The following is a 22096-nucleotide window of genomic DNA, read 5'->3' as shown; positions in this document are numbered from 1 at the left end:
TTACTAGTCTCAGTAGGATAATTATTTATTAATTACATGTTTACCTATGCAATTGTCATTACAAAGCTACATTGTCTGGTTATTTAGCATCTCTGTAATGATTTTTGTGCGATTTCCTCTTGTTAAATCTTTACTTACTTTCTTAAATACACCTTAAAACAAATTAACCGAAGAAGGAAACTAATTTTAGCTTTCTACTAAGACCCAGAACGTTAAAAGCGTCGTTTACGATAGTAGCCTTTGTAAACATTATTATCATGCTAATGTTCCCTACGTTTGTTGACTTTTTAAATAGGTCAAACAAGATGCAAGTCGGGTTGAGTATACGACTGCATCCCCTAATGAATTAACGATTAGACTTCTAAGCATAAAAACGAACAAAGGCACTTATTCTGAAAGGATGAGTGATGTACTAAGGGGATGTATCGTGAAGTAATTGTACTCCTGATGAGAATAAAATGTCTTTGTCTATTTTTAACATTGTAATATATTATTAAACGACATTCTTTTCATAAACGGAGATTTGGAAAAAAAATGCAAACAAATAATTTTAACAGTTTCAAAAGTTCGTAATATCTCAGTTAGCTTAGTTTTATTAACAGAAAAAAAAAACTAGCATTAGTGCTTTTAATTATTTCTTCTGCTTTAGTTTTCATGCTGTTAAAAAGATTTTTTTAATGCAATATCTTGGTATTGATTAAATTAACCATGCTGTTCTACTTAATTACATCAAAGATGTAAAAATCTCCGCTCTACCATTATGCATTGTACCCAGAAGAATCTACAAAAGAAAACGAAATAATTGCAGGCTTTGTGTCATTATTAACAGCTGACACGGAATTCAGAGTACCTACGACATTTACGTCATTAAACTACGGTTCTACAATCGATATTAAGCATCGCGCTCATGCAAGCAATATTCGCCGAGTAAATTGAGCTCTTCCAACCCACTGGCTTTACGATTTTAGACCCGCTGCACTTCAAGCAACCAGAAAATTTTGCTTTGAAATTATTCGTCAATAAATGCGGCTAATATTTGCAAAAGTGCCTAAGTTTATCGCAGTTTTAGAAGATTTATCTGTAGGATGCATGATGATATTATTGCATGTATTTTTTAATTGATGCCTTAGCTGATAAACACATCTAAGTGTTCGTTTTATCATTATTTTATGGTATCGATTTTATTAGTCATGCTGAGGAATTAACTTAAAAACCAAATAGCAATTCCACAACCGTCTTTCCTTTTTATTCTATAAATCGAATTCTGATTGGAATTGCATTGAACATTATCAGGGTACTTCTCTATAAGTTCTCTATCGATATTTTGAATATGTGCCTAATACAAATACACAACAAGAAAGCAAGAAAATAAACATTTTATAGAATTTGTTGAACTCATATTGTCACATCTATAAATTAAACTTGCATAACACTCCGCAGAATATTACAGAATTGAAAATGTCGAGCGCGGCTGTGAATATTCATTTTTACACCTGCCGATGCAACAATCTAGGTTTAGTTTATACGGTGGAAAAATGTCTAAATGCTTTCGTACTTTGCGTAATATTCCGGTCGTTGAGCGGCGGTCGGGGCGTGCGATGTGGAATGGTTTCCTCGTCGACTCACAAGTTAAGGTGGCCATATTTCTGGACATTGTATGCGGGACTTTTTTTAACAGTTTGGGATTTCTGAGCAGATTTTTCAGACGTCATCAGATCCTTGGGAGGGGGAAGGGGATTGGACATGAGTCATGACTCTCCAAACGTATTGCTCAATGGCCAAGCAGTTTTTCAAGTTTATTTCCCTTTGTTTGATTCGCGCAACAGAAGTGATACTACATTGACGAATTATAAATAAACTTTTTTCCACAAAAAAAAAAGAAATTGCAGGACATACGGACGCATCCAACGTTTGGCGGGACTATTTTACTGATTATTACAAAACGGGACTACATCCATCATTGCGGGACGGTCCTGTAGAATGGGGACGGTTGGCCGCCTTGTCACAAGTGGCAACAGAAGATACCGCGATGGATCTGGGTCGATTGTCGACTGTGATTACTGTTCACTGTTCGGGTTCCACGTGTGAAATTAGAGTGTGTCAACCGTCGCTATTGAATGTGTTATTGATGTTTTGCGACGCTTACTGTTTTGATAAGTGAAAAAAGCTTTCATTTTGGAGTAAATAGTCTAATATACATTACTTGCGGCCCGCCCCGGCTTCGCCCGTACATGTTTACGTTTTATCTCCATAAGAATCATCCTCGTACTCGGAATATTATTTATTAGAAAATAATTATTGAAATCGGTCCACCCGTTCGCGCATGATGCCATGACCAAGGAAAACAGGGATTCATTTTTATATATTATAGAGATAATAGGTTTCATTTCTTTGACGTTAAGTATAGCAATATAACATACAAATTATGTAAACGACTGCTCTATTTAAATATGTAGTCCACAATCCCTTTTAAGCTATTGCATAGCTTCTATCGCGGGCCTTGAGCGCGGGGACCGAATCCAGAAATTCCGTAACGAAAAAACCTCACGCTCCCCACTCCGACGGGCACGGAAGTGTGGCTTGAAGGCATAGCATGCAATAGCTTTACCGCGGCAGTCCCCGAGTGCCACACGTCTTGTTTATTAAATATTTCAACAAAATGTTTCACATAAATATAATGGAATAAATAACTACAACCCGGCAATCGCAAGTCACAGTTTTATAACTAACATTATAGCCTGGGCAGTAATTGCTTTGACGGTAATAAAGCTTCAGCTACGAAATGTAGCCAAGTTTAAAGACTGAAGTGTTCAAATGCACACAAGTTGAAAGTTTTATTGTTTGAAAACGACCAGTTTTATAACAAAATTGAGTTTGTTTAGCTAAACATTTGGTTACAATAACAATGATTCCAATTTTCTACAAATTATTTCCTGGTTCAAAAATTTTACGAAGAAATTCGTAGGAAAGTTTATTAGTTGGTGTGCTACATTAGTATAATTCTTTTTGAGGGTAGGTACATGGATATATTTTTACACGCTATCATGTATGTATAACAAACAACAACCATGTCTAAATCTTCTCAATATTACCTAGTACGATAAAAGATACCTCATTCTTTATTGACACTTTATTCAAGCGAGCGGTTAGTATGTTATGCATTAAAAGGTTATTAAATCTACCTTCGTTTTACCGGTCAAGTGACGCAAAGATTAATACAGGTAAACGGGAATTCCAAATTTTCTATCAGAACCACACTCTCGACCTCCTGTGTGTAATTACATCTATCTGGATCATGGAAGAGGCTTATACGCTCGTATCTGATTAATTAATTAAAGTATGTAATATGAGAGCTTAGTTCATATTTAATGGATAAAGCCGATATTAAGAATTTCAGAGCAGCGTGGTTTATGAAATTTTATCATGTTTTCGTAAACGTATTATCATTGATTTTACAGGGGTCCCTTAAAAGATCATAAACTTTTGTACATCATACTAACTAGCCTTGGTGGCTCAACTTTCATATAAATAAATATACTTTTTATCTTATAAGTATTTAAAAGTAAGGACGTACGTTCAACAGTGTTGTAAAAACTCAAATTGAAAAAACATCCCTATTTTCTCTGCCACATTTTGTTTACACTCATTCCTATAGCGACTTTTATGACGCAATTTGGAAAACAAGAAAGCTGCTTACGTGTAAATGCAAATCTGGAATTGCAATACCAAATCTAGCTTAGCACTATTCCGGACAGGTATCACTTTGGTCGGCCTTTCCTTTGCCGGGATTTTGGAATTAAACCCATTTGAGTCAAGCTTTATTTATTTTTCTTTATTATTTGTTTGAAGTAAAAGTTTCTGAAAATATGCTTCATGAGTTATAGATATTATTACATTGTTAGGCTATTTTTCAATTAATAGGTAAGTGAAATATTAATTTTGTTATTTTATTAAAATCAATCGGTATTGTAGACACGGTACTTTCCCATGTGAATTCTTTTAAAAATATAGAAAGACTATCGTAGATATTAATTTACTAGATTTCCGCCCGCGGCTTCGCCCGCATTTTCAAAGGAAAACCCGCATAGTTCCCGTTCCCGTGGGATTTCCGGGATAAAACCTATCCTATGTGTTATTTATTTATTTATTTAAATACTTTATTGTACTGCCAACAAAAAACTTACAAAAAGAAAACTTATACTAAAAGAAGACACAGCACAGATGGCGGCCTTATCACTTATAAGTGATTTCTTCCAGGCAACCAACTGAAGATGGGATAACATAATAGAAATAAGGAGGTGGGTAAAAAGTAAACGCAATAATTATGTAATATAAAACTAATAGAAAAAAAAAAAATACTAATAAATATACTATAAATAATACCTAGATATAATAATAGATATCATATATGTATACATACGTATATACCTATAATTATATATACATACCATAAGTAAAATAAATACATACAATACATATCGTAATACATGTACATAATATAATATGTATAAAAAGGCAAATTACAGCGAAGGAGAGATCATGAGCTAAATATACTATCCCGAGTCAAAAGCAAGATTCAAGTAATGATTCCTGACAAGGCTTTTGAATGTGGATAGCGTTTGGGCTTGTCTGATATTTATCGGCAAGGCATTCCAGAGTTTAATGGCAGTAACCGCAAAGGAATCGCCATAGAAGTGTGTGCGGTGAAAAGGAATGCCCAGAACAAGCCTATCCACAGAACGAAGAGAATAATTTTCACAATGCAGGAAATTAAATTTAGTTTTGAGATAGGAAGGGGTCTTAGGGTCAAAAAGGATACGATATAGTAGCTGCAAATAATGCACATTCCGGCGAAATTCGCGGTGTTAATCCAAGTTACCCTCTATATGTGTGCTAAATTTCATTGTAATCGGTTCAGTAGTTTTTACGTGAAAGAGTAACAAACATCCATACATCCAGACATCCATACATCCATACATCCATACAAACTTTCGCCTTTATAATAGTATTAATTTATTCTTAAACTTAAATATCCAACAATTAAAATTTCTCAAACAGTTCATTATTTCGCGGTTTCTGTTAAACCACTATCTCATTAGTAATACTTACTTACTGCGCTTAACTTAATGATAAATCCAGTTTCATTTAATTATTCGCAATGGGAACACTAGTTCACTTTGTACACCGTCACCTGCATTATCCACTCATTTAATTCAATACGGATTATTTAAAGTTCGTAATTACCGCTGATAAATTATTAACTAGTTTACGCCTTGCATCCACGGTGTTTCATAATTGATGTCGTGTGTGCTGTTAAGCTTGATGTAAACTCTTCATGATTATGAAAGTTAAAATATCTTGTGTGTATCTTGTTGTACTATGTAGGTACATTGGGCTTATCTAAGGTTTTCAAAATAATGAGCTATTTTTAAAGCTCACAAACTTTTGTATCTAAATGCGAACATATATTTTTTATTGCGACCAACCATTTAGTAATAACAGTAATAAGAACCGAACTTAAGTTGAAATAAAGAAAATATTACATGTGTTATAAAGATAAGTGCATCCATTACAAGTTTGGATAACAGAGGTCCACGTTTTCTGGTTATGTTGAACGGAACGAGAACGACTTATTCTTCCTGTCATAAAAACGAAGCACGAGGGAGAGACAGTCCCGCATTATACCTATGTAATAACTAATACTTACACATATTTAAACAATCACCAGCATAATTTTATTTGTAGGAATATCTTTTTTACGCTAATTATGTTTTGACTTTTGAAATAGATATTTTATAAGTTAAAGCTTTTTACAACATATTATTAATTCATTAAATTAACAATTCATGTAGTACAGTATTAGACAATCTGGATTTCTATAAAAAAATGTAGGGAAAAGATCTTCCAAACATTGTCACGATAACGTTTACAATAGAACAAAAGCAGTACAAGAACGCAACCCACGTCTATGAAAAAGCCATAGCGACGAATATAAAAGCAATGTCATGAATGTAATGAGCAGATTCTATCAAACAACATTCGCCAATTAGAGAGACATCACATTTGGCTCTAGTTACTAAGCATTAGTAAGCCGCAAGTGGTGTAATATTGTACACAATAGACACCTGCGTTTCGCTTGGATTATAATTCGCCTTATGTTTATTAATGCAAATGACTAGTTGCTCTTTTTGGTATTATTTAATTTAAATTTATGGTAGTGTTAAAGTCATAGCAGTAGTATAGTACTAGATTTTAGGAATTTTAAGCGCTTATTTTAATGCTTGCTACTTTTAATGGACTTTAAAATCGAAGGTTTCCACACAAGTATTCCACTTTATGTTGTCGCGTATTTTCACCGAGTTCTCTGCTAACTGTGGACCAATTTACAAAATATAGTTTTTTTTATTCGAAATAATATACCTTAATACCTGTGTGAGTGTGTGTAGTGAATACATTGTCACTGGAAACACCGACTTCGATTTAATGTAAATCTACGAATTGTACTACTTCTCGTAGTAGGTACGAATATTGAATAAGAATTTCATGGAACTGTTTCAAGTAAGTATACCATATTTTTGAAACAATTTATACCGCAAATATTATTTTCATAAAAAGCAAAATATAAGTTATAAAACCACATATTATTGTAAGGATATAAAATACAACGCGACATAACCTCAAAATGTTACTTATTAAAACGACAAGTCGTTTCCAAATTCGATCGTACGAAAATCGAAATGTTAGTCGTAATGGAAATGGTGGTATTTTATTACCTATATCGGAGAACGTATTTAGTGTAGTACTTTAAGGTGAGTATAAATTTTGTTTTATCCCCAATGTTGTTCTCGCTAAGAACGATACTTTGTTACGTTGACACAGATAATCTTTAGCGCTTAGCTTTTTGCGGTATGCACGTAAACGTGGCGTAAACTCTAAAATATTTTGTTTGTAGATAAAGATGTACAAATTATGTATTGCGCTTAAAACTGCTATTCCACTTAAAAAAATTATTTTAAATCAAGTTGGCAAATGCTAACTAAGTATCAGTGAAAATATTATTTCTATAACTGAAAAGAATCTGATTTATCCGTTTGATCCCCTCGATTGAAATTTATGCGATTACTTTTGAAGACATTCATAAAATAAACTGATGCTAAAGATAGGCCTGCCTTCTTTAACATTTTTCCCCAGGCGTCTGGCTGACTTTATTAACGAAAATCAAATATTCATCATTATCAGCGACATAAAAGACGTCATCTGACGTGAAGCTATAAAAACTTTACTAAGTTTTCGCTCCGCGTCCCTTGAGTGGAAAATTTAGTCTACGGCACTTTGCATCATTTCGTAATAAATTTTTTATCTTAGTTCAACATGAAGTCTCCTGTACTATACATCGCGCTAAATAGAATAGAGCGGGGCTGTTAGTTGGTAATATGTTATGAATTTAAGATACAAGATAGGCGACTCATGCTTACGATGTGATAGTTAAATGTATTTCGTGCAGGTTCTCGTTGTTCACTCGTTCTTCAATAAATTATTAAATATAAAACGCAAGATAGTATTCTTTATAAATATCATCTTGTAGGAACATCTCTTTCACGTATCGTTTTCTAAACTACCGATATTCTATTATTTTCATGTAAAATAATACAATTCCAGAACCTTGGATTTACACGTTACTGTCTACGTCTCTATGTGACACGTCAAAATCCAAACACGTAAGCGGAATGAATTGTACAACATGATAATATAAACGCGTCATGTGATACGATACAGAACATTATTTGTTATACTTTTAGCAAAACTGATTATTTTATATTATAGGATCACTATTTAAAATTACAGTAAACGAAATTATTATCAAATAATTGTAAATATTGTAAATATTTAATTAAACATTTTTAAAGACGCTCTTTCCCTAGCGTCTCCTATATTTACCATCGAAAAATCTTTCCTAGCGTCGACGCGTTTCTTGTCTATTGCATGAGAACATTCGCTATTTTTTATACTCTCTTACCTGTTAGAATCACGTGGTGTACGGTACCGTGTTGCCCCTCTTACGTCTCCTGGTTCTCTTTCTGGAGTATGAAGCAAATAAGAGGTCTTTCCTAGCTTCGGTACGTTTCTTACCAAATTTATCGAAACATTTCGTTACATTTCTTACCTGTTAGAATCAGCAGCGGTTGAAGTAACAGCATGATGTACTGTCTTGCCTCTTTTGCGTCTCCTCGTTCTTTTTCTGGAGTATGAAGCAAGTAAGAGTCCTTTCCTAGCGTCGATGCGTTTCTTCTTGTCTTTTGCGAGTGTTCGTACGGCGAGCGATGACGGGTCGAAACTGAAGGTTGAATCGTCCCGGTGCTCGTTTAGGTCTTTTTTTCTTTCCTGTATTAAATAAGCATAAATAATAAAAAAAATATTTTTGATCATATTTCGTACATGAAAAATGTGATTTGATATTTTCGATATCTTTGTTTGGTGAGTATTAATAAAAAATAACAGAGCTGTTATACTGTTCAATTAACTATAATGAGTATGTTTTCATTGAATCGTAACATTACTTTTAAACAAATATAATATCACACAAATATGTAACTCAAATACAACGCATTTCTATTATTCCAAGGCAACTTTAGATTACTATCTATTCTAACGCTATAATTTCAGCCTTATTTAAGAACATAACCGAATCAAATGCTTATGAAATATATAATAACAACGTTACCTCTTGTGTTATCTGAGATTCCTCTTCATAGCTCAGCGCTACGACGGCCAACATTAGGTTGATGAGGTAGAAAGATCCGAAAAACACAACTACCGTGAAAAATGACACTGACATCGGACCACAGGATGATAGTACCTGAAAAGAAACGAAAATATGAATAAATATTGTAACTATTGTTGAAAAAATATCTCCATGTCTTCCATAAGAATATTCTAAACTGAAGAAAAAGAACGTGTGTGCACAGGAGCACACTTGTCAGAAGTGAAACTTTTTTGGCAAGATCCAAAGATATCAAAATCGTCGCCTTACTCCATGACGTGACGGTATGACGTGACCTTGGAATTGTACTCTCAACGCGCCTTAAGAAGTTTTACTTCAAAAACGTAAACGTTCGCAAATTCGTCAATAAGTTTAAAACAAATCCTTAAAATGTAATGTTTTATATATTTGTTATTCATCATTATCATAGCTGAATATTTGGATTTTAATTTAAAGCATCATTTTAAAAAGAACAAATATAATTATTTAATTAACAAAGTTGATTCAGTACCTCTCAGTGTTAGTTCCCTTAAAATTCAACATTCGTATAGTTGCATTGAAAATGCCTTGTTAAATATAATTTAAACAATTCCATTGCTACCTTGAAAAAGCATTTGATATTCCACATCAGAAATAAACGTAAATTTATACGAATTATAAAGTTTTTCTTGTATGAATTAACGTTAAGCGCGCTACCAATTACCCTACATATTTTGCCTAATTCGATAGCGGTCTAACCGACCCTTATTTTGGCTTGTCGTTTATATCTGTCCTGAAATAAACGAGGGCTTACTCGTTTTATCGCATTTTATTTTGGACTCATTACAGTTCTGTTTTTTTGCTATTGATTCTTGTTTAATTACTATGTGTGATGTATGTGTACTAACGGACGCCCGCAGTTTCGTTCGCGTGAACTTTTAAAATAACACACCTAATACTTATCTATATCTTAGTAAAAGCTTTTCTATGATTCTTGTGAACACACAAAATAACAACCAAGTTTCATCACAATCTGTTGTTTCGTTTTTATTTGAAGTAATGTAAAAATCTACAAACCATCCTACTACCGTCATGTTTTCATAAGAGAGAAGAAAATTATAAGGCTTTTTATTCGTAAGAGCATTAACGTTTAACAACTTTTACAAAAATATTATATTCATCGAATTTATTTTAAGTCAATTTTCATTCTGTATCTATACTAAGCGTTTATTGATTAACCCTTCTTTTTTAATAAAACGGACTTAAAGAGAATAAAAAATAAATTTGGAAAATCCAAAAGTGCACGACTCATAATGCTCATTTAATTATGAAATATAAAAAAAATATATATATATAGATATACAGTCTTGTAGTTTTCGTTTTTTATTAATTGCAATTAAACGACACTGAATTAATTAATCATTCGCATTACCTACAATCGTCGATTAGAATATTTAAAAAAAAAATTTAACTCAAATGATGGATTTTTTCACAAGTTATAGTGTTTTCAGGTTTCACACATGACGGACAGGAAAATTTTTTGACCTATTTCGGTGTTTTTTTCCAATTCTATTGAAGTAAATCAATTTTTAAAAAGTATGGGATTAATCTCCATTAAATTATCTCGACAATAGTATGCAAAATATCTTGATTCCGTGAACTAACAAGGCTATAATAATAAGAATAGCTGCAAAAATGAGGCGAAAAAAATTTTTCGATAGTAAAGCACTCTCTGATGCTTCGCATCGTGAGTCGTGCAATATGTAGGTCGTAAAGAGGTATTTTTTTGGCTTGTAAACAAAATAAATTTTAACGAATATAAAAGAAAAAATATCTAGCCAGCTCTAGCTTAAAAGTTGTTCTGAAAAATTTAATAGATGCGGGTTCTGGATTTTCCTCTTAAATTTATTTACTAAATTTTAACATATTAAATATCATATAATGATGCGTGCCACAAGGGCCATCATGTCCCTTGTGGCACGCATCATTTTAATTAATTTTCACAAGCGTTACATCCCATATACAGTTACGAAGCCTTTGTTGTGGTAGGACCGCGGGTGTAAGATAATGTAGCGAGGGATTTTGTTTGATTCTCCGGGTAATACTTCGCTATATTATGAAAACATGTTTTGCTACATACACTGAATATATATATTTTGAGCAAGCTTAGGGTCGGCTATCTTCTTATTAAATCAAGGTCCGGGTTAAGTGTAGCCTAAATGTTGACGTTGTCTCAGAAATTTTCTTTTTTGGTATCTTATGTGCGTAAATAAAGTAAGAACAACTATACTAAATCAAGATAGTCTCTGTAGATAAAGACAACGACGAAACATAAGCAGATATTACACAAAAACAGTTATTTTATAAACAACACTTGATTTTCCACATAAGATTTTTCAAACAATTCGTAAAACTAAATTTAATCAAGAGTGTTGGATGTTCAATATAAGACAAGATTTAATCAACGGTACTTGTCTAAGATATTGTCGAGTCATGAATAGCCTCTTCGTTGACGTTGAGTGACTTGTGGCTGCATACGCAAGGTAATTGTAGACGACCAGGCAAGTAATGAAATCCTAATAGTGCGTTACCAACTAGTCGCATTGCGGTGTTCTAGAGCATTTGCAGTGGTTACTACCGACGTAAGGAAAGCAATTATGTCTATGTATAGTTTACATTTACGTCGAAGTTTATAAGTTTAGTAAAACCACGTGAGACTTGTAAATGTGTGTAATATACAAGAATTTAGTACAGACTCGGCTACGAAGCAACGCGTAGCGTGTAGTGCGTCTACGTCAAAAGGTAGCACATCGAATGTAAAAGTCGTTTCCTGTATATGTTTCCTATGTAAAACCGTGTAAAAATTGTTAATGTGTGAACTATATGAGACTTTAGCACAGACTTCAGGCTACGAAGCAACGCGTAGCGCGTAGTACTTCTACGTAAAAACGTAGCACATCGAATGTAAAAGTTAATTCATTTGTTTGTTTGCTTTACATTGCCACGCGAAACAGAATAGATAAATACTTGCAAACATTAAAAAATTCACTGAAATTTCTATAAATACCGCAACCGTCTATATCGTGTAAACTGCAAATCACGCCAAGTCATGTAAAATTGAGCTGAGTCAAGTTACCGCGATAAAAAACCCCTTTCTTGTTCTATTAAATGCCATGGTCTTTATATTGACTATGTTAAGTAGCACCAGTGATAGAAAAATCATATTGTTGTAAATAGGGAATCCAATCCCGCAAACGCGGGATCCCGCTAATGCGGGATCCCGCACCTTTTTTGCGGGATCAAAAATGCGGGATTACTCATGCGGGATCCCGCACGTTCGCGGGATTGAAAAAAAGTAAGAAAAATAGGCTCAGACGATGATCGGAACTATTATCGGACGGAACGGAACGTAATCAATGTCGGTTCCAGTAGGAAATAATATTGTAATACTGTGGTTCCAGTACTCTATGACTGGGGATTCCCCTACGGCGCACGGGGATTTAACTTTGCGCGTACTGAATGGGTGGCAGAGTCTAGAGCTGCTGTGCGTGTACCCACTCGAGATAATTCAACTGATTTGATATTGACACTTTTTGAATGTGGAGGGAATAGGGGGAAGTATTTGGAAGCTGTTTATACTTATGTAAAGTCAATTCCGCCTAAAAGTGTGGAAGCCGAGCGTGCTTTTTCCGCCGCTGGCTATTTATGCAACAAGATAAGATCAAATCTAAAAGATGAAACGTTAGATACTTTATCATTTCTTCGAAAGTATTTTCAAAAAAAAATAAGCTGATTTTAAATGCCTCTAAAACCAATGAATATGTTCTATTTCAAATAAAAATTTAAATATGAAACGTGAAATATTGTGAATATTGTATTGTCTTAAACATCATTATATTTAATTTATAATATATAGGTAAGTGATAACTTTGCTTCATGTTGATAAGAATAATTAAAAATATTTGTGTGTATTTTCTTTCTTTAAATAATTACATGAAACAAAAATAATAATAATTAAAATCAATCCCGCAAATCCCGCGGGATCCGCGGGATTGATGATCTTAATCCCGCAGGCTTGCGGGATCGCGATTTTGATGCGGGATTGGATTCTCTAGTTGTAAAGTAGCGTGTCTTTGGCATAATAGGAAAAGGGTTGTTAAAATATTATAAAGCATTTTGATAAGAATCAGGTAAAACACGGAAGGGACGGACCGAAAGGTATGGATGAAATTATCTATGCGAAAGGACTGATAAAATAAATTATACGAAAAATAAATATGATATTACATTAAATGCTTATTTAACGGGATTTAAATGATTTATCTTTAAAAAAATATTTAGTACTTACTATCAATGTACCTCTATCGAATTGGGATGACTGTATTAATAGTATGTATGTGTGTTAAATAAATAAATCAAATTGAAATTAATAAATAATTTCCTGAACTAGGTGACTTACCATATTATAAACATTTTCCCAATAATCCAAAGTGATGAGTTGGAACGTAGTGAGCATGGACCAGAGGAAGTTATCGAAGTTCGTGTATCCATGGTTGGGGTTTGGGCCGACACATAAACACGTGTATTCCGGCGGACAATGTCTGGCCCCGGTGAGGTTTCCACACAAAATAGGCAATTCTTCATCATTCATCATCCAGTGTGAAGGGTCCTTTATCCACCTGCGGAAAATTTGAGTAATATAAGAAAGGAAATGCGATTTCTTGTTATTTTTATAATGATGGCATATTATTTGTTACCTTACTTTGAACCCTGACGAATGTAAAATATCTTTATTTATTTTTATGAAAAAATAAAAATTGAAGCGGGTCACAATTTATCAATTACGTATATCTATAAACAGCTATCACATGTTCAAAAGCTTCTATACAAATTCTATTCACACAAACAATTGTACCCCATCCCTAGAGAACACATAAGTTAAAACTCTCACAAAGGTAATAAACAGTTCACTCACTGTGCCCAAAGTTCATCTGTGAAATTCTCTCCCGCTGGTATAACCAGGTTCTTCACGCATTTGTTCCTCAGTTCCCCCATGTATACTTGCAGGGCGAATAATGCGAACACCATGAGGCAGAATATTGTGAGCGTCATTACTTCAGCTAGTTGCTTGAACGAGTGGAGCAGTGCGTTGATGATTGTTTTTAAACCTGTAGAAACAACAGGAGTATTACTTATAGTAGTTTTAATAATAATAAGGTATAATGCTGTATTTAATAGGTAGATATGAAATATTTTCTTAAATTCGTCACAACGAAGTTAAAGTGTTATTGTACTGTGCCTGATGCCACAGTTAATTGCAAGGAATAGTTTTTTCTGTTGTATTAAAAAAAATGCTTGATATTGTATGACATAGTATACAACAAACGGCAATAATATTATGGATAGTGTATGGTCAAATTTAAATAATATAATGGACATGTTTGATAATTATGAAATGAGCAATATGATTTAACGTTTATTTTAATAATTTTTAGGTCAAACGTATTTATGAAATGTAACATTTTATTTAAATTATTTCAATAATAAAATAATGATCACTGAACACAAAAATTTTAAATATAATTATTCAATTATCCAATAACGCTATTTAACACATTATTTTGGGAAATAAGCATTTATTTTGGTATTTGTTTTACCGAATTAACATCTTGGCTAATAACTGAAACAATACAATTGTGCTTACAATTCCAATGAAAGTTGAATTTCGTACAGAATGATACGCAATTCATAGCCGATTCGCAGGCCAATTAATAAAAGCACTTTAGAGATTCAAAACTTGATGCCAATTAGAAGACAATAAGACTTGTTTGCTACAGTTTAATGAAGGAATCGCATGGATGCTTTTAATCTTTAAACCGATGTGTCCAACGAAACGTGCACAATATTGAATACTAGGTGTATTTATGTGAATATGAATTATTCTTAAATATCTTCTCTAATGAGAGGTTTGGTATACACCATAAATTTAGTCAAGTTTAATTCATTTTCACATTAATGAATACTCATGTGAATATGAATTAAACTTCATCTTCTTAAATATGAATTTTTATTTTTTAATCCAAACAAATGTTTACCTAAAATATTTCTTTTCCGTGTAGGAAGAAGTAAACAATTTGACCAAATAAATTCACCATTTGTTACGGTAGATTTAGTAAAATCGAGCAGTTAAATTTAACTGTACTTAATGTTTTATTTATTAGTTGACTACTTCAATTCGTAACTTCAATTCGTGTCATCAAATCGTAACTATACCTATACATTTCATTAATATATAATTAAAAACGATGCATAAATTTAGTCATATACACGTTTTATTAAAACCATCTTCGCATTTTGTGGCAAAGAACTTTGCTTTTGTAGACCTTAATATACGTATCTCAACATTTCAGTCAAATATCAATACAGTATTGCTTTGAAGCACCTCTTTAGTTCGGGTTTATACTTTTCAAATATTGCTTTTATCAAACATTGTTGGTTTAGAGAGATTGAAGTCTAGACTTCTATGTAATGGATAAGAACTTTGCAACAATAATATCATGTTTTACGAGTCAAATATTTTTGCATTGTAACAGCAAGAATTTATATCTATTTATGCGAGTTAGTTGTTGTTTCGTTTCGTTATATCTTATGAATTATTAATAACAATTTTCTTAAAAAAATAAAGTACAACTTTAAAATACATCGAAATGTTTTATGAAATCAATTTACATGCAATGCAACTGTACGTCGGCTTGTTTCCGAATGTTATCAATCTCCATTAATTTTCAATATCACAAAGAGAAATGAACCGCGAAAATAATTTATGTTCTACATGTCATACAGAAAATATCAATTAACACATTGCATTTGTGCGATCATTTCATTAAATATCAGATTTTATTCATAACTAGCGGTCCGCCCCGGCTTCGCCCGTGGTACATATTTCGCAATGAAAGGTAGCCTATGTTCTTTCTCAGGGTCTAAAGATTATCTGTGCCAAATTTCATAAAAATCGGTCCAGTAGTTTATGCGTGAAAACCATACATACTTACATAGGTACATACAAACCTTTCCTCTTTATAATATTAGTATAGACTAGCTCCTGTTGGTCTTACCGTGATGATATATATACTAAGGAACCTTCCTCGATAAATGGGCTATCTCACTCCGAAAGAATTTTTCACATCGGACCAGTAGTTCCTGAGACTAGCGCGTTCAAACAAATAAACTCTTCAGCTTATAAATACAACTATTTTCGATTTGACAACTGTTACGATATCATGTTTTAAAATAGCACTCAAACATTTGAGCATGAACATAATTCTAACACTACTAAATAACTGGCTTTAAAGTTATCTGAAAAGCGGATGTCAGACGCTAACGGCAAATCAACCCAAATGAAATGGGATAGTCTGAATATATTGCCATATTTTATTAAAACATTGATTTATTTTAAAACGTATTTTATGAAATAATAATGCAGAATTCTATGCATATAAAATTAAAACTCTTGTTTTATTCTGAGGAATAATAGTATCTAATTATGAAATCTGCATACAGTAATTGTAATTTGTATATAACATATTCTACCTAATATTCAAAGATAACTCAGATTATTTTATTCAGAATAAGCCTTATTATTTATTCAAAATAATCAACTCAACGCGCGCATAAATCAACTCACCAGGCATTATAGAAACAGTTTTGAGCGCTCTCAGCACCCTGAAGGTCCTCAAACCAGCCAGATTTCCCACCTCCATTCCAATGGTAGCATACCCCGATGTGATCACAACAAAGTCCAGCCAATTCCACGGGTTGCGTAAGTATGTGTACTTGTTCAGAATAAACCCCTTCGCTATGCACTTGATTATCATCTCCGCCGTATAGATCGCCAGGAAAATGTACCTGGAACGAAGTTTTAATTAGTTTATATGTTTAATTAGTACCTACCTATATAGAAAAATGTTATAACATATGATATTTCTAACAAAGCCTTTTCTAATTAATAAAATCAATAGGATTAGACAACGTATATGAAAACAGATATTATTTCAGTGAATTTCAAACAATAAATAATATCTCAATTAGATTAATAAACAACAAATAAATTCCAATCTAATATACATGTAAATTAAACCACTAGTTCTATTACATAGAAACTATATTTCATCAGGAATATCAAATCTTCATTCCCGCTTCAATAAGACCAGCCGCAAACTATCAAGATGGGATATTGCATTGCTGAAGTGACGACTATTCCTTCGAATTAATGAACATTGGTAATAATTAATTAGTAATCCAGTATTTTATAAGATAATCAATTGATAATCGATTGATCAATTCGCAAATAATAAAATAATGTGTTTTAATTTTATTGTGTAATTTTGAAAATATGGATTGTAAATTATTGAGAAATAAATATGTGTACCTGAAAAATCATTTTGCAGATGTATGTTTTGATAAATATATCAAACGATACATGAACGATACAGAGAAATATTTAATTGTTGCATTTTTCACGATATGCCGCGCCGCTGCGTTTTAAAAATAAATCGAATTCGAAACAACAATTCTAAAAAGTAGATATGATTATAAGGTGCCAGTAACAAAAAAAAAACATTTATTTTTTAATACCGTGTGATCAACATGTACTGGCTGAATAGCAGTATCGCATTTTTATTAATTTATTATCTGTGTACATTGCATACGTACAATTACAACGCAATAAATTTAGAAAATAAGATATAATATTTCTTTAGCTTGTACTTGAAAGTTGAAATGAATATTAAACAAGATATTCTTTAAATGAGAAGTTTATTAAATTCAATCTTAAAATATATTGATTTGAAGATAAAATTGTCATCTCATTGTCAGGGTGAACGGCTTCATTATGCCCGAAGGCGTTTAATATAGCTTGACGTTATCCAGCTATGGTAGCGCCATTGAGAAATTCTCTTTCATGATTCCTTAACATTTAGCGCAATGAGGTTTGAACATTGGTTATGTTATGATCGGAATTATGACATTACTAGTTTAACGTAGGTTATAAAATCTTACAGTGAGTACAAAATTAAATTATTTATTTCTTTCACTCGCTTCTGCATTATAAGCAAAATAAATGTATTGAAGTAAAATAAAACGATTTAATACAATGCAAACAAAAAAAAAATATGTAAAAGTATGAAACATAATATTTTCAGTACGATTTAGCTGAGAATATTATGTATTGATCTACCATGTGAAGATAAACTTTGCTTTGTTCAAAGAACTATTATAATAATCAATTAATTCTATTGTAATAAGGAACTTATGAAATTACTTAGCTACTATACAAATTAAAATGCTTTAAAAATCACAATTAATGAATCCAATAAATATTTTTTGTTTTAATAGAATATTTTGTGCTTTCACCGTCATAATTACCCTTAAAGATGTTCAAGGCCAGAGTAATTTAATGTTTTATTTAATTGGTCGTTAATAATCTCTTTTCAAAACAGATTTACGTTAAAGTGCATGCAATAATAACATTAGCGTGTAAGCCTTGAAAAATTATATTGTAGATGCAAATTAATTAATTAATTATTTATTAATTAATTTATTAATTAATTGTACAAACTAATTCTTTGTTTTCATAATCCGTACTACAATATTATGAGTGCGAAAGTCTGTCTGTTGGTCTGTCTGTATGTATGTCTCTTCTCCACTTTTAAGCCACTGAACTGATTTGGATGAAATTTAGTGCAGTAATAATATGAGACGTAAGAAAGGACATACGATAGATTTTATCCTATATTTTATTTATTCGTTCTTAAGACTAGATATAAATTTTCCATTGATAACACTGCTTCTATAAAGCACAATATAAAAGATTACTCGCCAAAACTGAAAGCAAAGTAACATAATGACTATTAATTCTGTTAGCATTATACCGGGGATGCACTAACTCGATACCGTAGACGCTGAACGCTCAATTAAGCGTAACTAATTGGGTTACATCATGTGTCTGCCGAAAAGATTCTATCGTAAAATATTAATAGAATTGTTTCAATTTAGACCGTTATTTCGGGCTCTTTTTAAGGCTGCGAGCCGGCTTTTATTTTTTGGCAGTTCGACTTATTGTTGAGGGAAATATTGTTTTATATTTTTAGATTAAAATATGAATTTCTAAATGAAATCAACCCATGCTAAATATATACTTAACATGTTGAAAATAAAACGTAATTTGACCGGTACCTACAGGTGATCAATATTACCTAGACGACGTTGTACCAAAATAATACGAAATAACGTACACAGGCTTCATAGTCTACATATTTTTCCTATAAAATAACAGCCGAATAATTTCCGCAAAGCTTTGATACGCTGCAGTGCAATTAAAATAATAAAACATTCATAAAAATTCAATAAACTATACTTTTGTTGAGTGATTTTTAATATAAAGTGAAGAGAGGTATAGGATAATTTTGATTATGCTCTCAGTGAATAATCAATTTATTGGATGTGAGAATTTCACGACTAATTTATTCGGCGATTTTAATGACAAATATTAAAATGACAAAGATAGTTCCAAGAATATTAATGTTTTAGTTATGAATCAGGTCATTACCCTCACTATAGGCATCGTAACAAGCTCGTAGAGAACACGGAATGACTATGATATTTGAAACTTCGCGTAAATACAGAAAAATATTGCAAATACAAGATAATAATATGATCCAGATGAGTTTTCTCGGAGAAAAATCTTTCATTTAAAATGAATTATCCGTACAGCGAGCTCAGCTCAGTCATTGTTACAATAATCCTATAATTTGATCTTAATCTTAGGAGATTTAATGGTTGCTTTTAAAAACTATTTTCTGTTGTATTGTTTTAATATTTTTAAACTATATTTTATAGAAAAGTTGTACCTACTGAATGGATTTGAATTTATTAACTAAAATTCTAGTTTAAATTTTCTCCATTACATTTCAATTAAAACTTAATCGATCACTGGCAAATATTTACCAGTTTTTGCTAATATTTGCCAGAAGAAAGAAAAAATAATCGATGAATAATATATTTTCCCGCTTGAATCAGGGAATTAAGAATATTAACAATACTCTTAATAAAATTATACAGTTTTTAATATGCTTCAATATAAATATCTATCACTATAAATAAATATTTCGTTAGGTTTAATCTACTCGAGAGCAAATCTGCGAATTGTGATCGTGTCGTTGGCAGGCATCCTTCCAGCTAGACTGATTTAGTGCGACACTCAAATCTAGCCTATATTCGATAACAGAGATGTATTCCTCTATTACATTATTAGCCGTCCTATACACGCATCAAGTAATTTATTGAGTACACCTATGGGTTGGCAACATTAAATTTTGGTTCTGTAGAACTAGAAGTCCTAGATATTGCTAAACGAGTGTTGTTTTATTGTTACTTATTCGGACGATTAAAAATCGCTCATCATTTTACTAATCTAATAAACGAAAAATATCTTTCTCGAGCTCTAGTGGACGAAATATACCATGTACGATAACATTAATGCTAATTTGTCAATTATGATATTTCTATGATATTTCTTCATCACATGATGATAGATTATCCGCACCCTGATGGTAGGAGAAATTCACTTCAATCAGATTTAGACCAAACCCTTACTTATCTTAAATCTCAAATTTTCCGCGACGTTATAATAATCTTCTCTTTGCGAGTCAATTAGTTCAACAAGTATCAATGCTCATAATCCAGACCGTATTAATATACGTATAACTAAACGTATATATGTCAAGGTATTCCAATTATACTGTGCAATTCATAATCGTAGGTGTATATGTGCCGCGTTAGGCACTCATTAATCAATGTCTCATTTATGGTTATTTTATGAATAATTACTTAGTAATCAGGCAGTCCGCAATACGATTATCAATATGCGAGTATTCTGTTTCAGTCAACAACAATATAACAATATATTAGTATATCTATACTATCTATACTAATATTATAAAGAGGAAAGGTTTGTAATTATGTATGTATGTATGGTTTTCACGCATAAACAGTAGTTTCTAAATTCTAAGGTCCTACTGGACCGATTTTGATGAAATTTGGCACAGATAATCTTTAGACCCTGAGAAAGAACATAGGCTACCTTTTATTGCGAAATATGTAGGTACCACGGGCGAAGCCGGGGCGGACCGCTAGTTATTTTATCAACCTACTTAGTGTTAGCTTGGCTTATATCATAAGAGGATCTTACTTTTATGTAATTTACAAGCCAAAGTAATTAGCATCCTTATTTAAAGTGACGTTAACGTGGCTCTTTATCTTCCCAACACAGTTCTTTAAAAAGCGATTGATTAAGATCTTATTGGCTTTCTTGAATAAATTAGCATATCTTATAAATCACGAGACGACGATATCGCAATTTCAAATCTTGGTTAAGTCATAAAATTAATTCGGAACAAAACTTTCTTTGATTACTTCTATTCGCTCGACGGTATTTGGTAATTTTAGGGGAATCTGTTTTTGACATTTATGAAGGTTCGTTTCTTTATGCTTTGTTGGATTAATAGAATCTGAGTGTTAAATTGTATTTAATCTGAAATGATTTATCTTTTATAACTCTCTACTGCTAAGGGTTTAAAATTGTTTCAGGAGATTAAAAAAAAATAAACGATAGCATCGTTATTATTATTGTGAACAATTGCACGATTTATACCTAGTAACTACAATTGTTTTGTATTTGGTATAATTAGTAATAGCATAACTGCTACTAAAAGAAATTCGATGTGCTTTGCTACGGCACTCGGCCAATTCTGAAAACAATTTCAAGGCACGAGCGAAGGTAAAAAGTTCTCAAGCGTCGCAATTCGCAAAATAGTAGTGTTTCGGATATTTCGTACTTTATTTATACAAAATCGTGCTTGAAATAAGTCGCATTAGGATTGCACACAAAGCACGGGTCTTGAATTTAAAATTAGTTAGCTTTACTTTTGATTTCAAGAACGTTATTTGGTTTACGTAAGAACTTATTCGAGGATTCATTTAATGCATTACTTAGCATGCAAATTTTGTTGGTATACGTCGCAAACTTTAGAGTAAATATACACTGCTATGTGGAGATATGTTTAATATACGTGTATGTAAGAGATTTGCTGGATGAAAACGTGAAAATTTTAAAATTACTTTGCTAGAAATAAGTGTCACTACAAAACTGGGTATGCTAGCAGTGGCCCGGGGTTTTACCTGATTTGATCATAGCACGGAAAACTGACATTATTATGGGATGTATCCTCGTTAAATGAACAACCTATCCAAAAATAAATTTTTCAATTCGATTTAGTAGTTCCTGAGTAATCTCAGGAA

General features: G+C 32.2%; 1 protein-coding gene and 1 long non-coding RNA gene across 3 annotated transcripts in view; one reads left to right on the top strand and one right to left on the bottom strand.

Moving 5' to 3' along the window:
- Positions 1–22096, top strand: part of LOC149481782 (uncharacterized) — a 270870-nt gene that overhangs the window by 102770 nt on the left and 146004 nt on the right. The gene's annotated exons all lie outside the window — the stretch shown is intronic.
- NaCP60E (Na channel protein 60E) overlaps positions 1–22096 on the bottom strand; it is a 70972-nt gene that overhangs the window by 12487 nt on the left and 36389 nt on the right. For both annotated transcript variants that reach the window (XM_089704874.1, XM_089704873.1), the window contains exons 3-7: positions 16425–16645; positions 13716–13908; positions 13200–13419; positions 8723–8857; positions 8165–8382 (exon numbers count right to left, since the gene is read on the bottom strand). In XM_089704874.1, the coding sequence (XP_089561000.1) occupies positions 8165–8382; positions 8723–8857; positions 13200–13419; positions 13716–13908; positions 16425–16645 (987 nt within the window). The remainder of the gene's footprint in view (positions 1–8164; positions 8383–8722; positions 8858–13199; positions 13420–13715; positions 13909–16424; positions 16646–22096) is intronic.

This window comes from Colias philodice, chromosome 16 (assembly GCF_061535455.1).
Source record: "Colias philodice isolate Cphi_HAF_F1 chromosome 16, ilColPhil1 Martin Lab GWU primary, whole genome shotgun sequence".
NCBI classification, from domain to species: domain Eukaryota; kingdom Metazoa; phylum Arthropoda; class Insecta; order Lepidoptera; family Pieridae; genus Colias; species Colias philodice.
The sequence above is the reverse complement of the archived record's forward strand: the minus strand, read 5'-3'. Positions and strand labels throughout refer to the sequence as shown.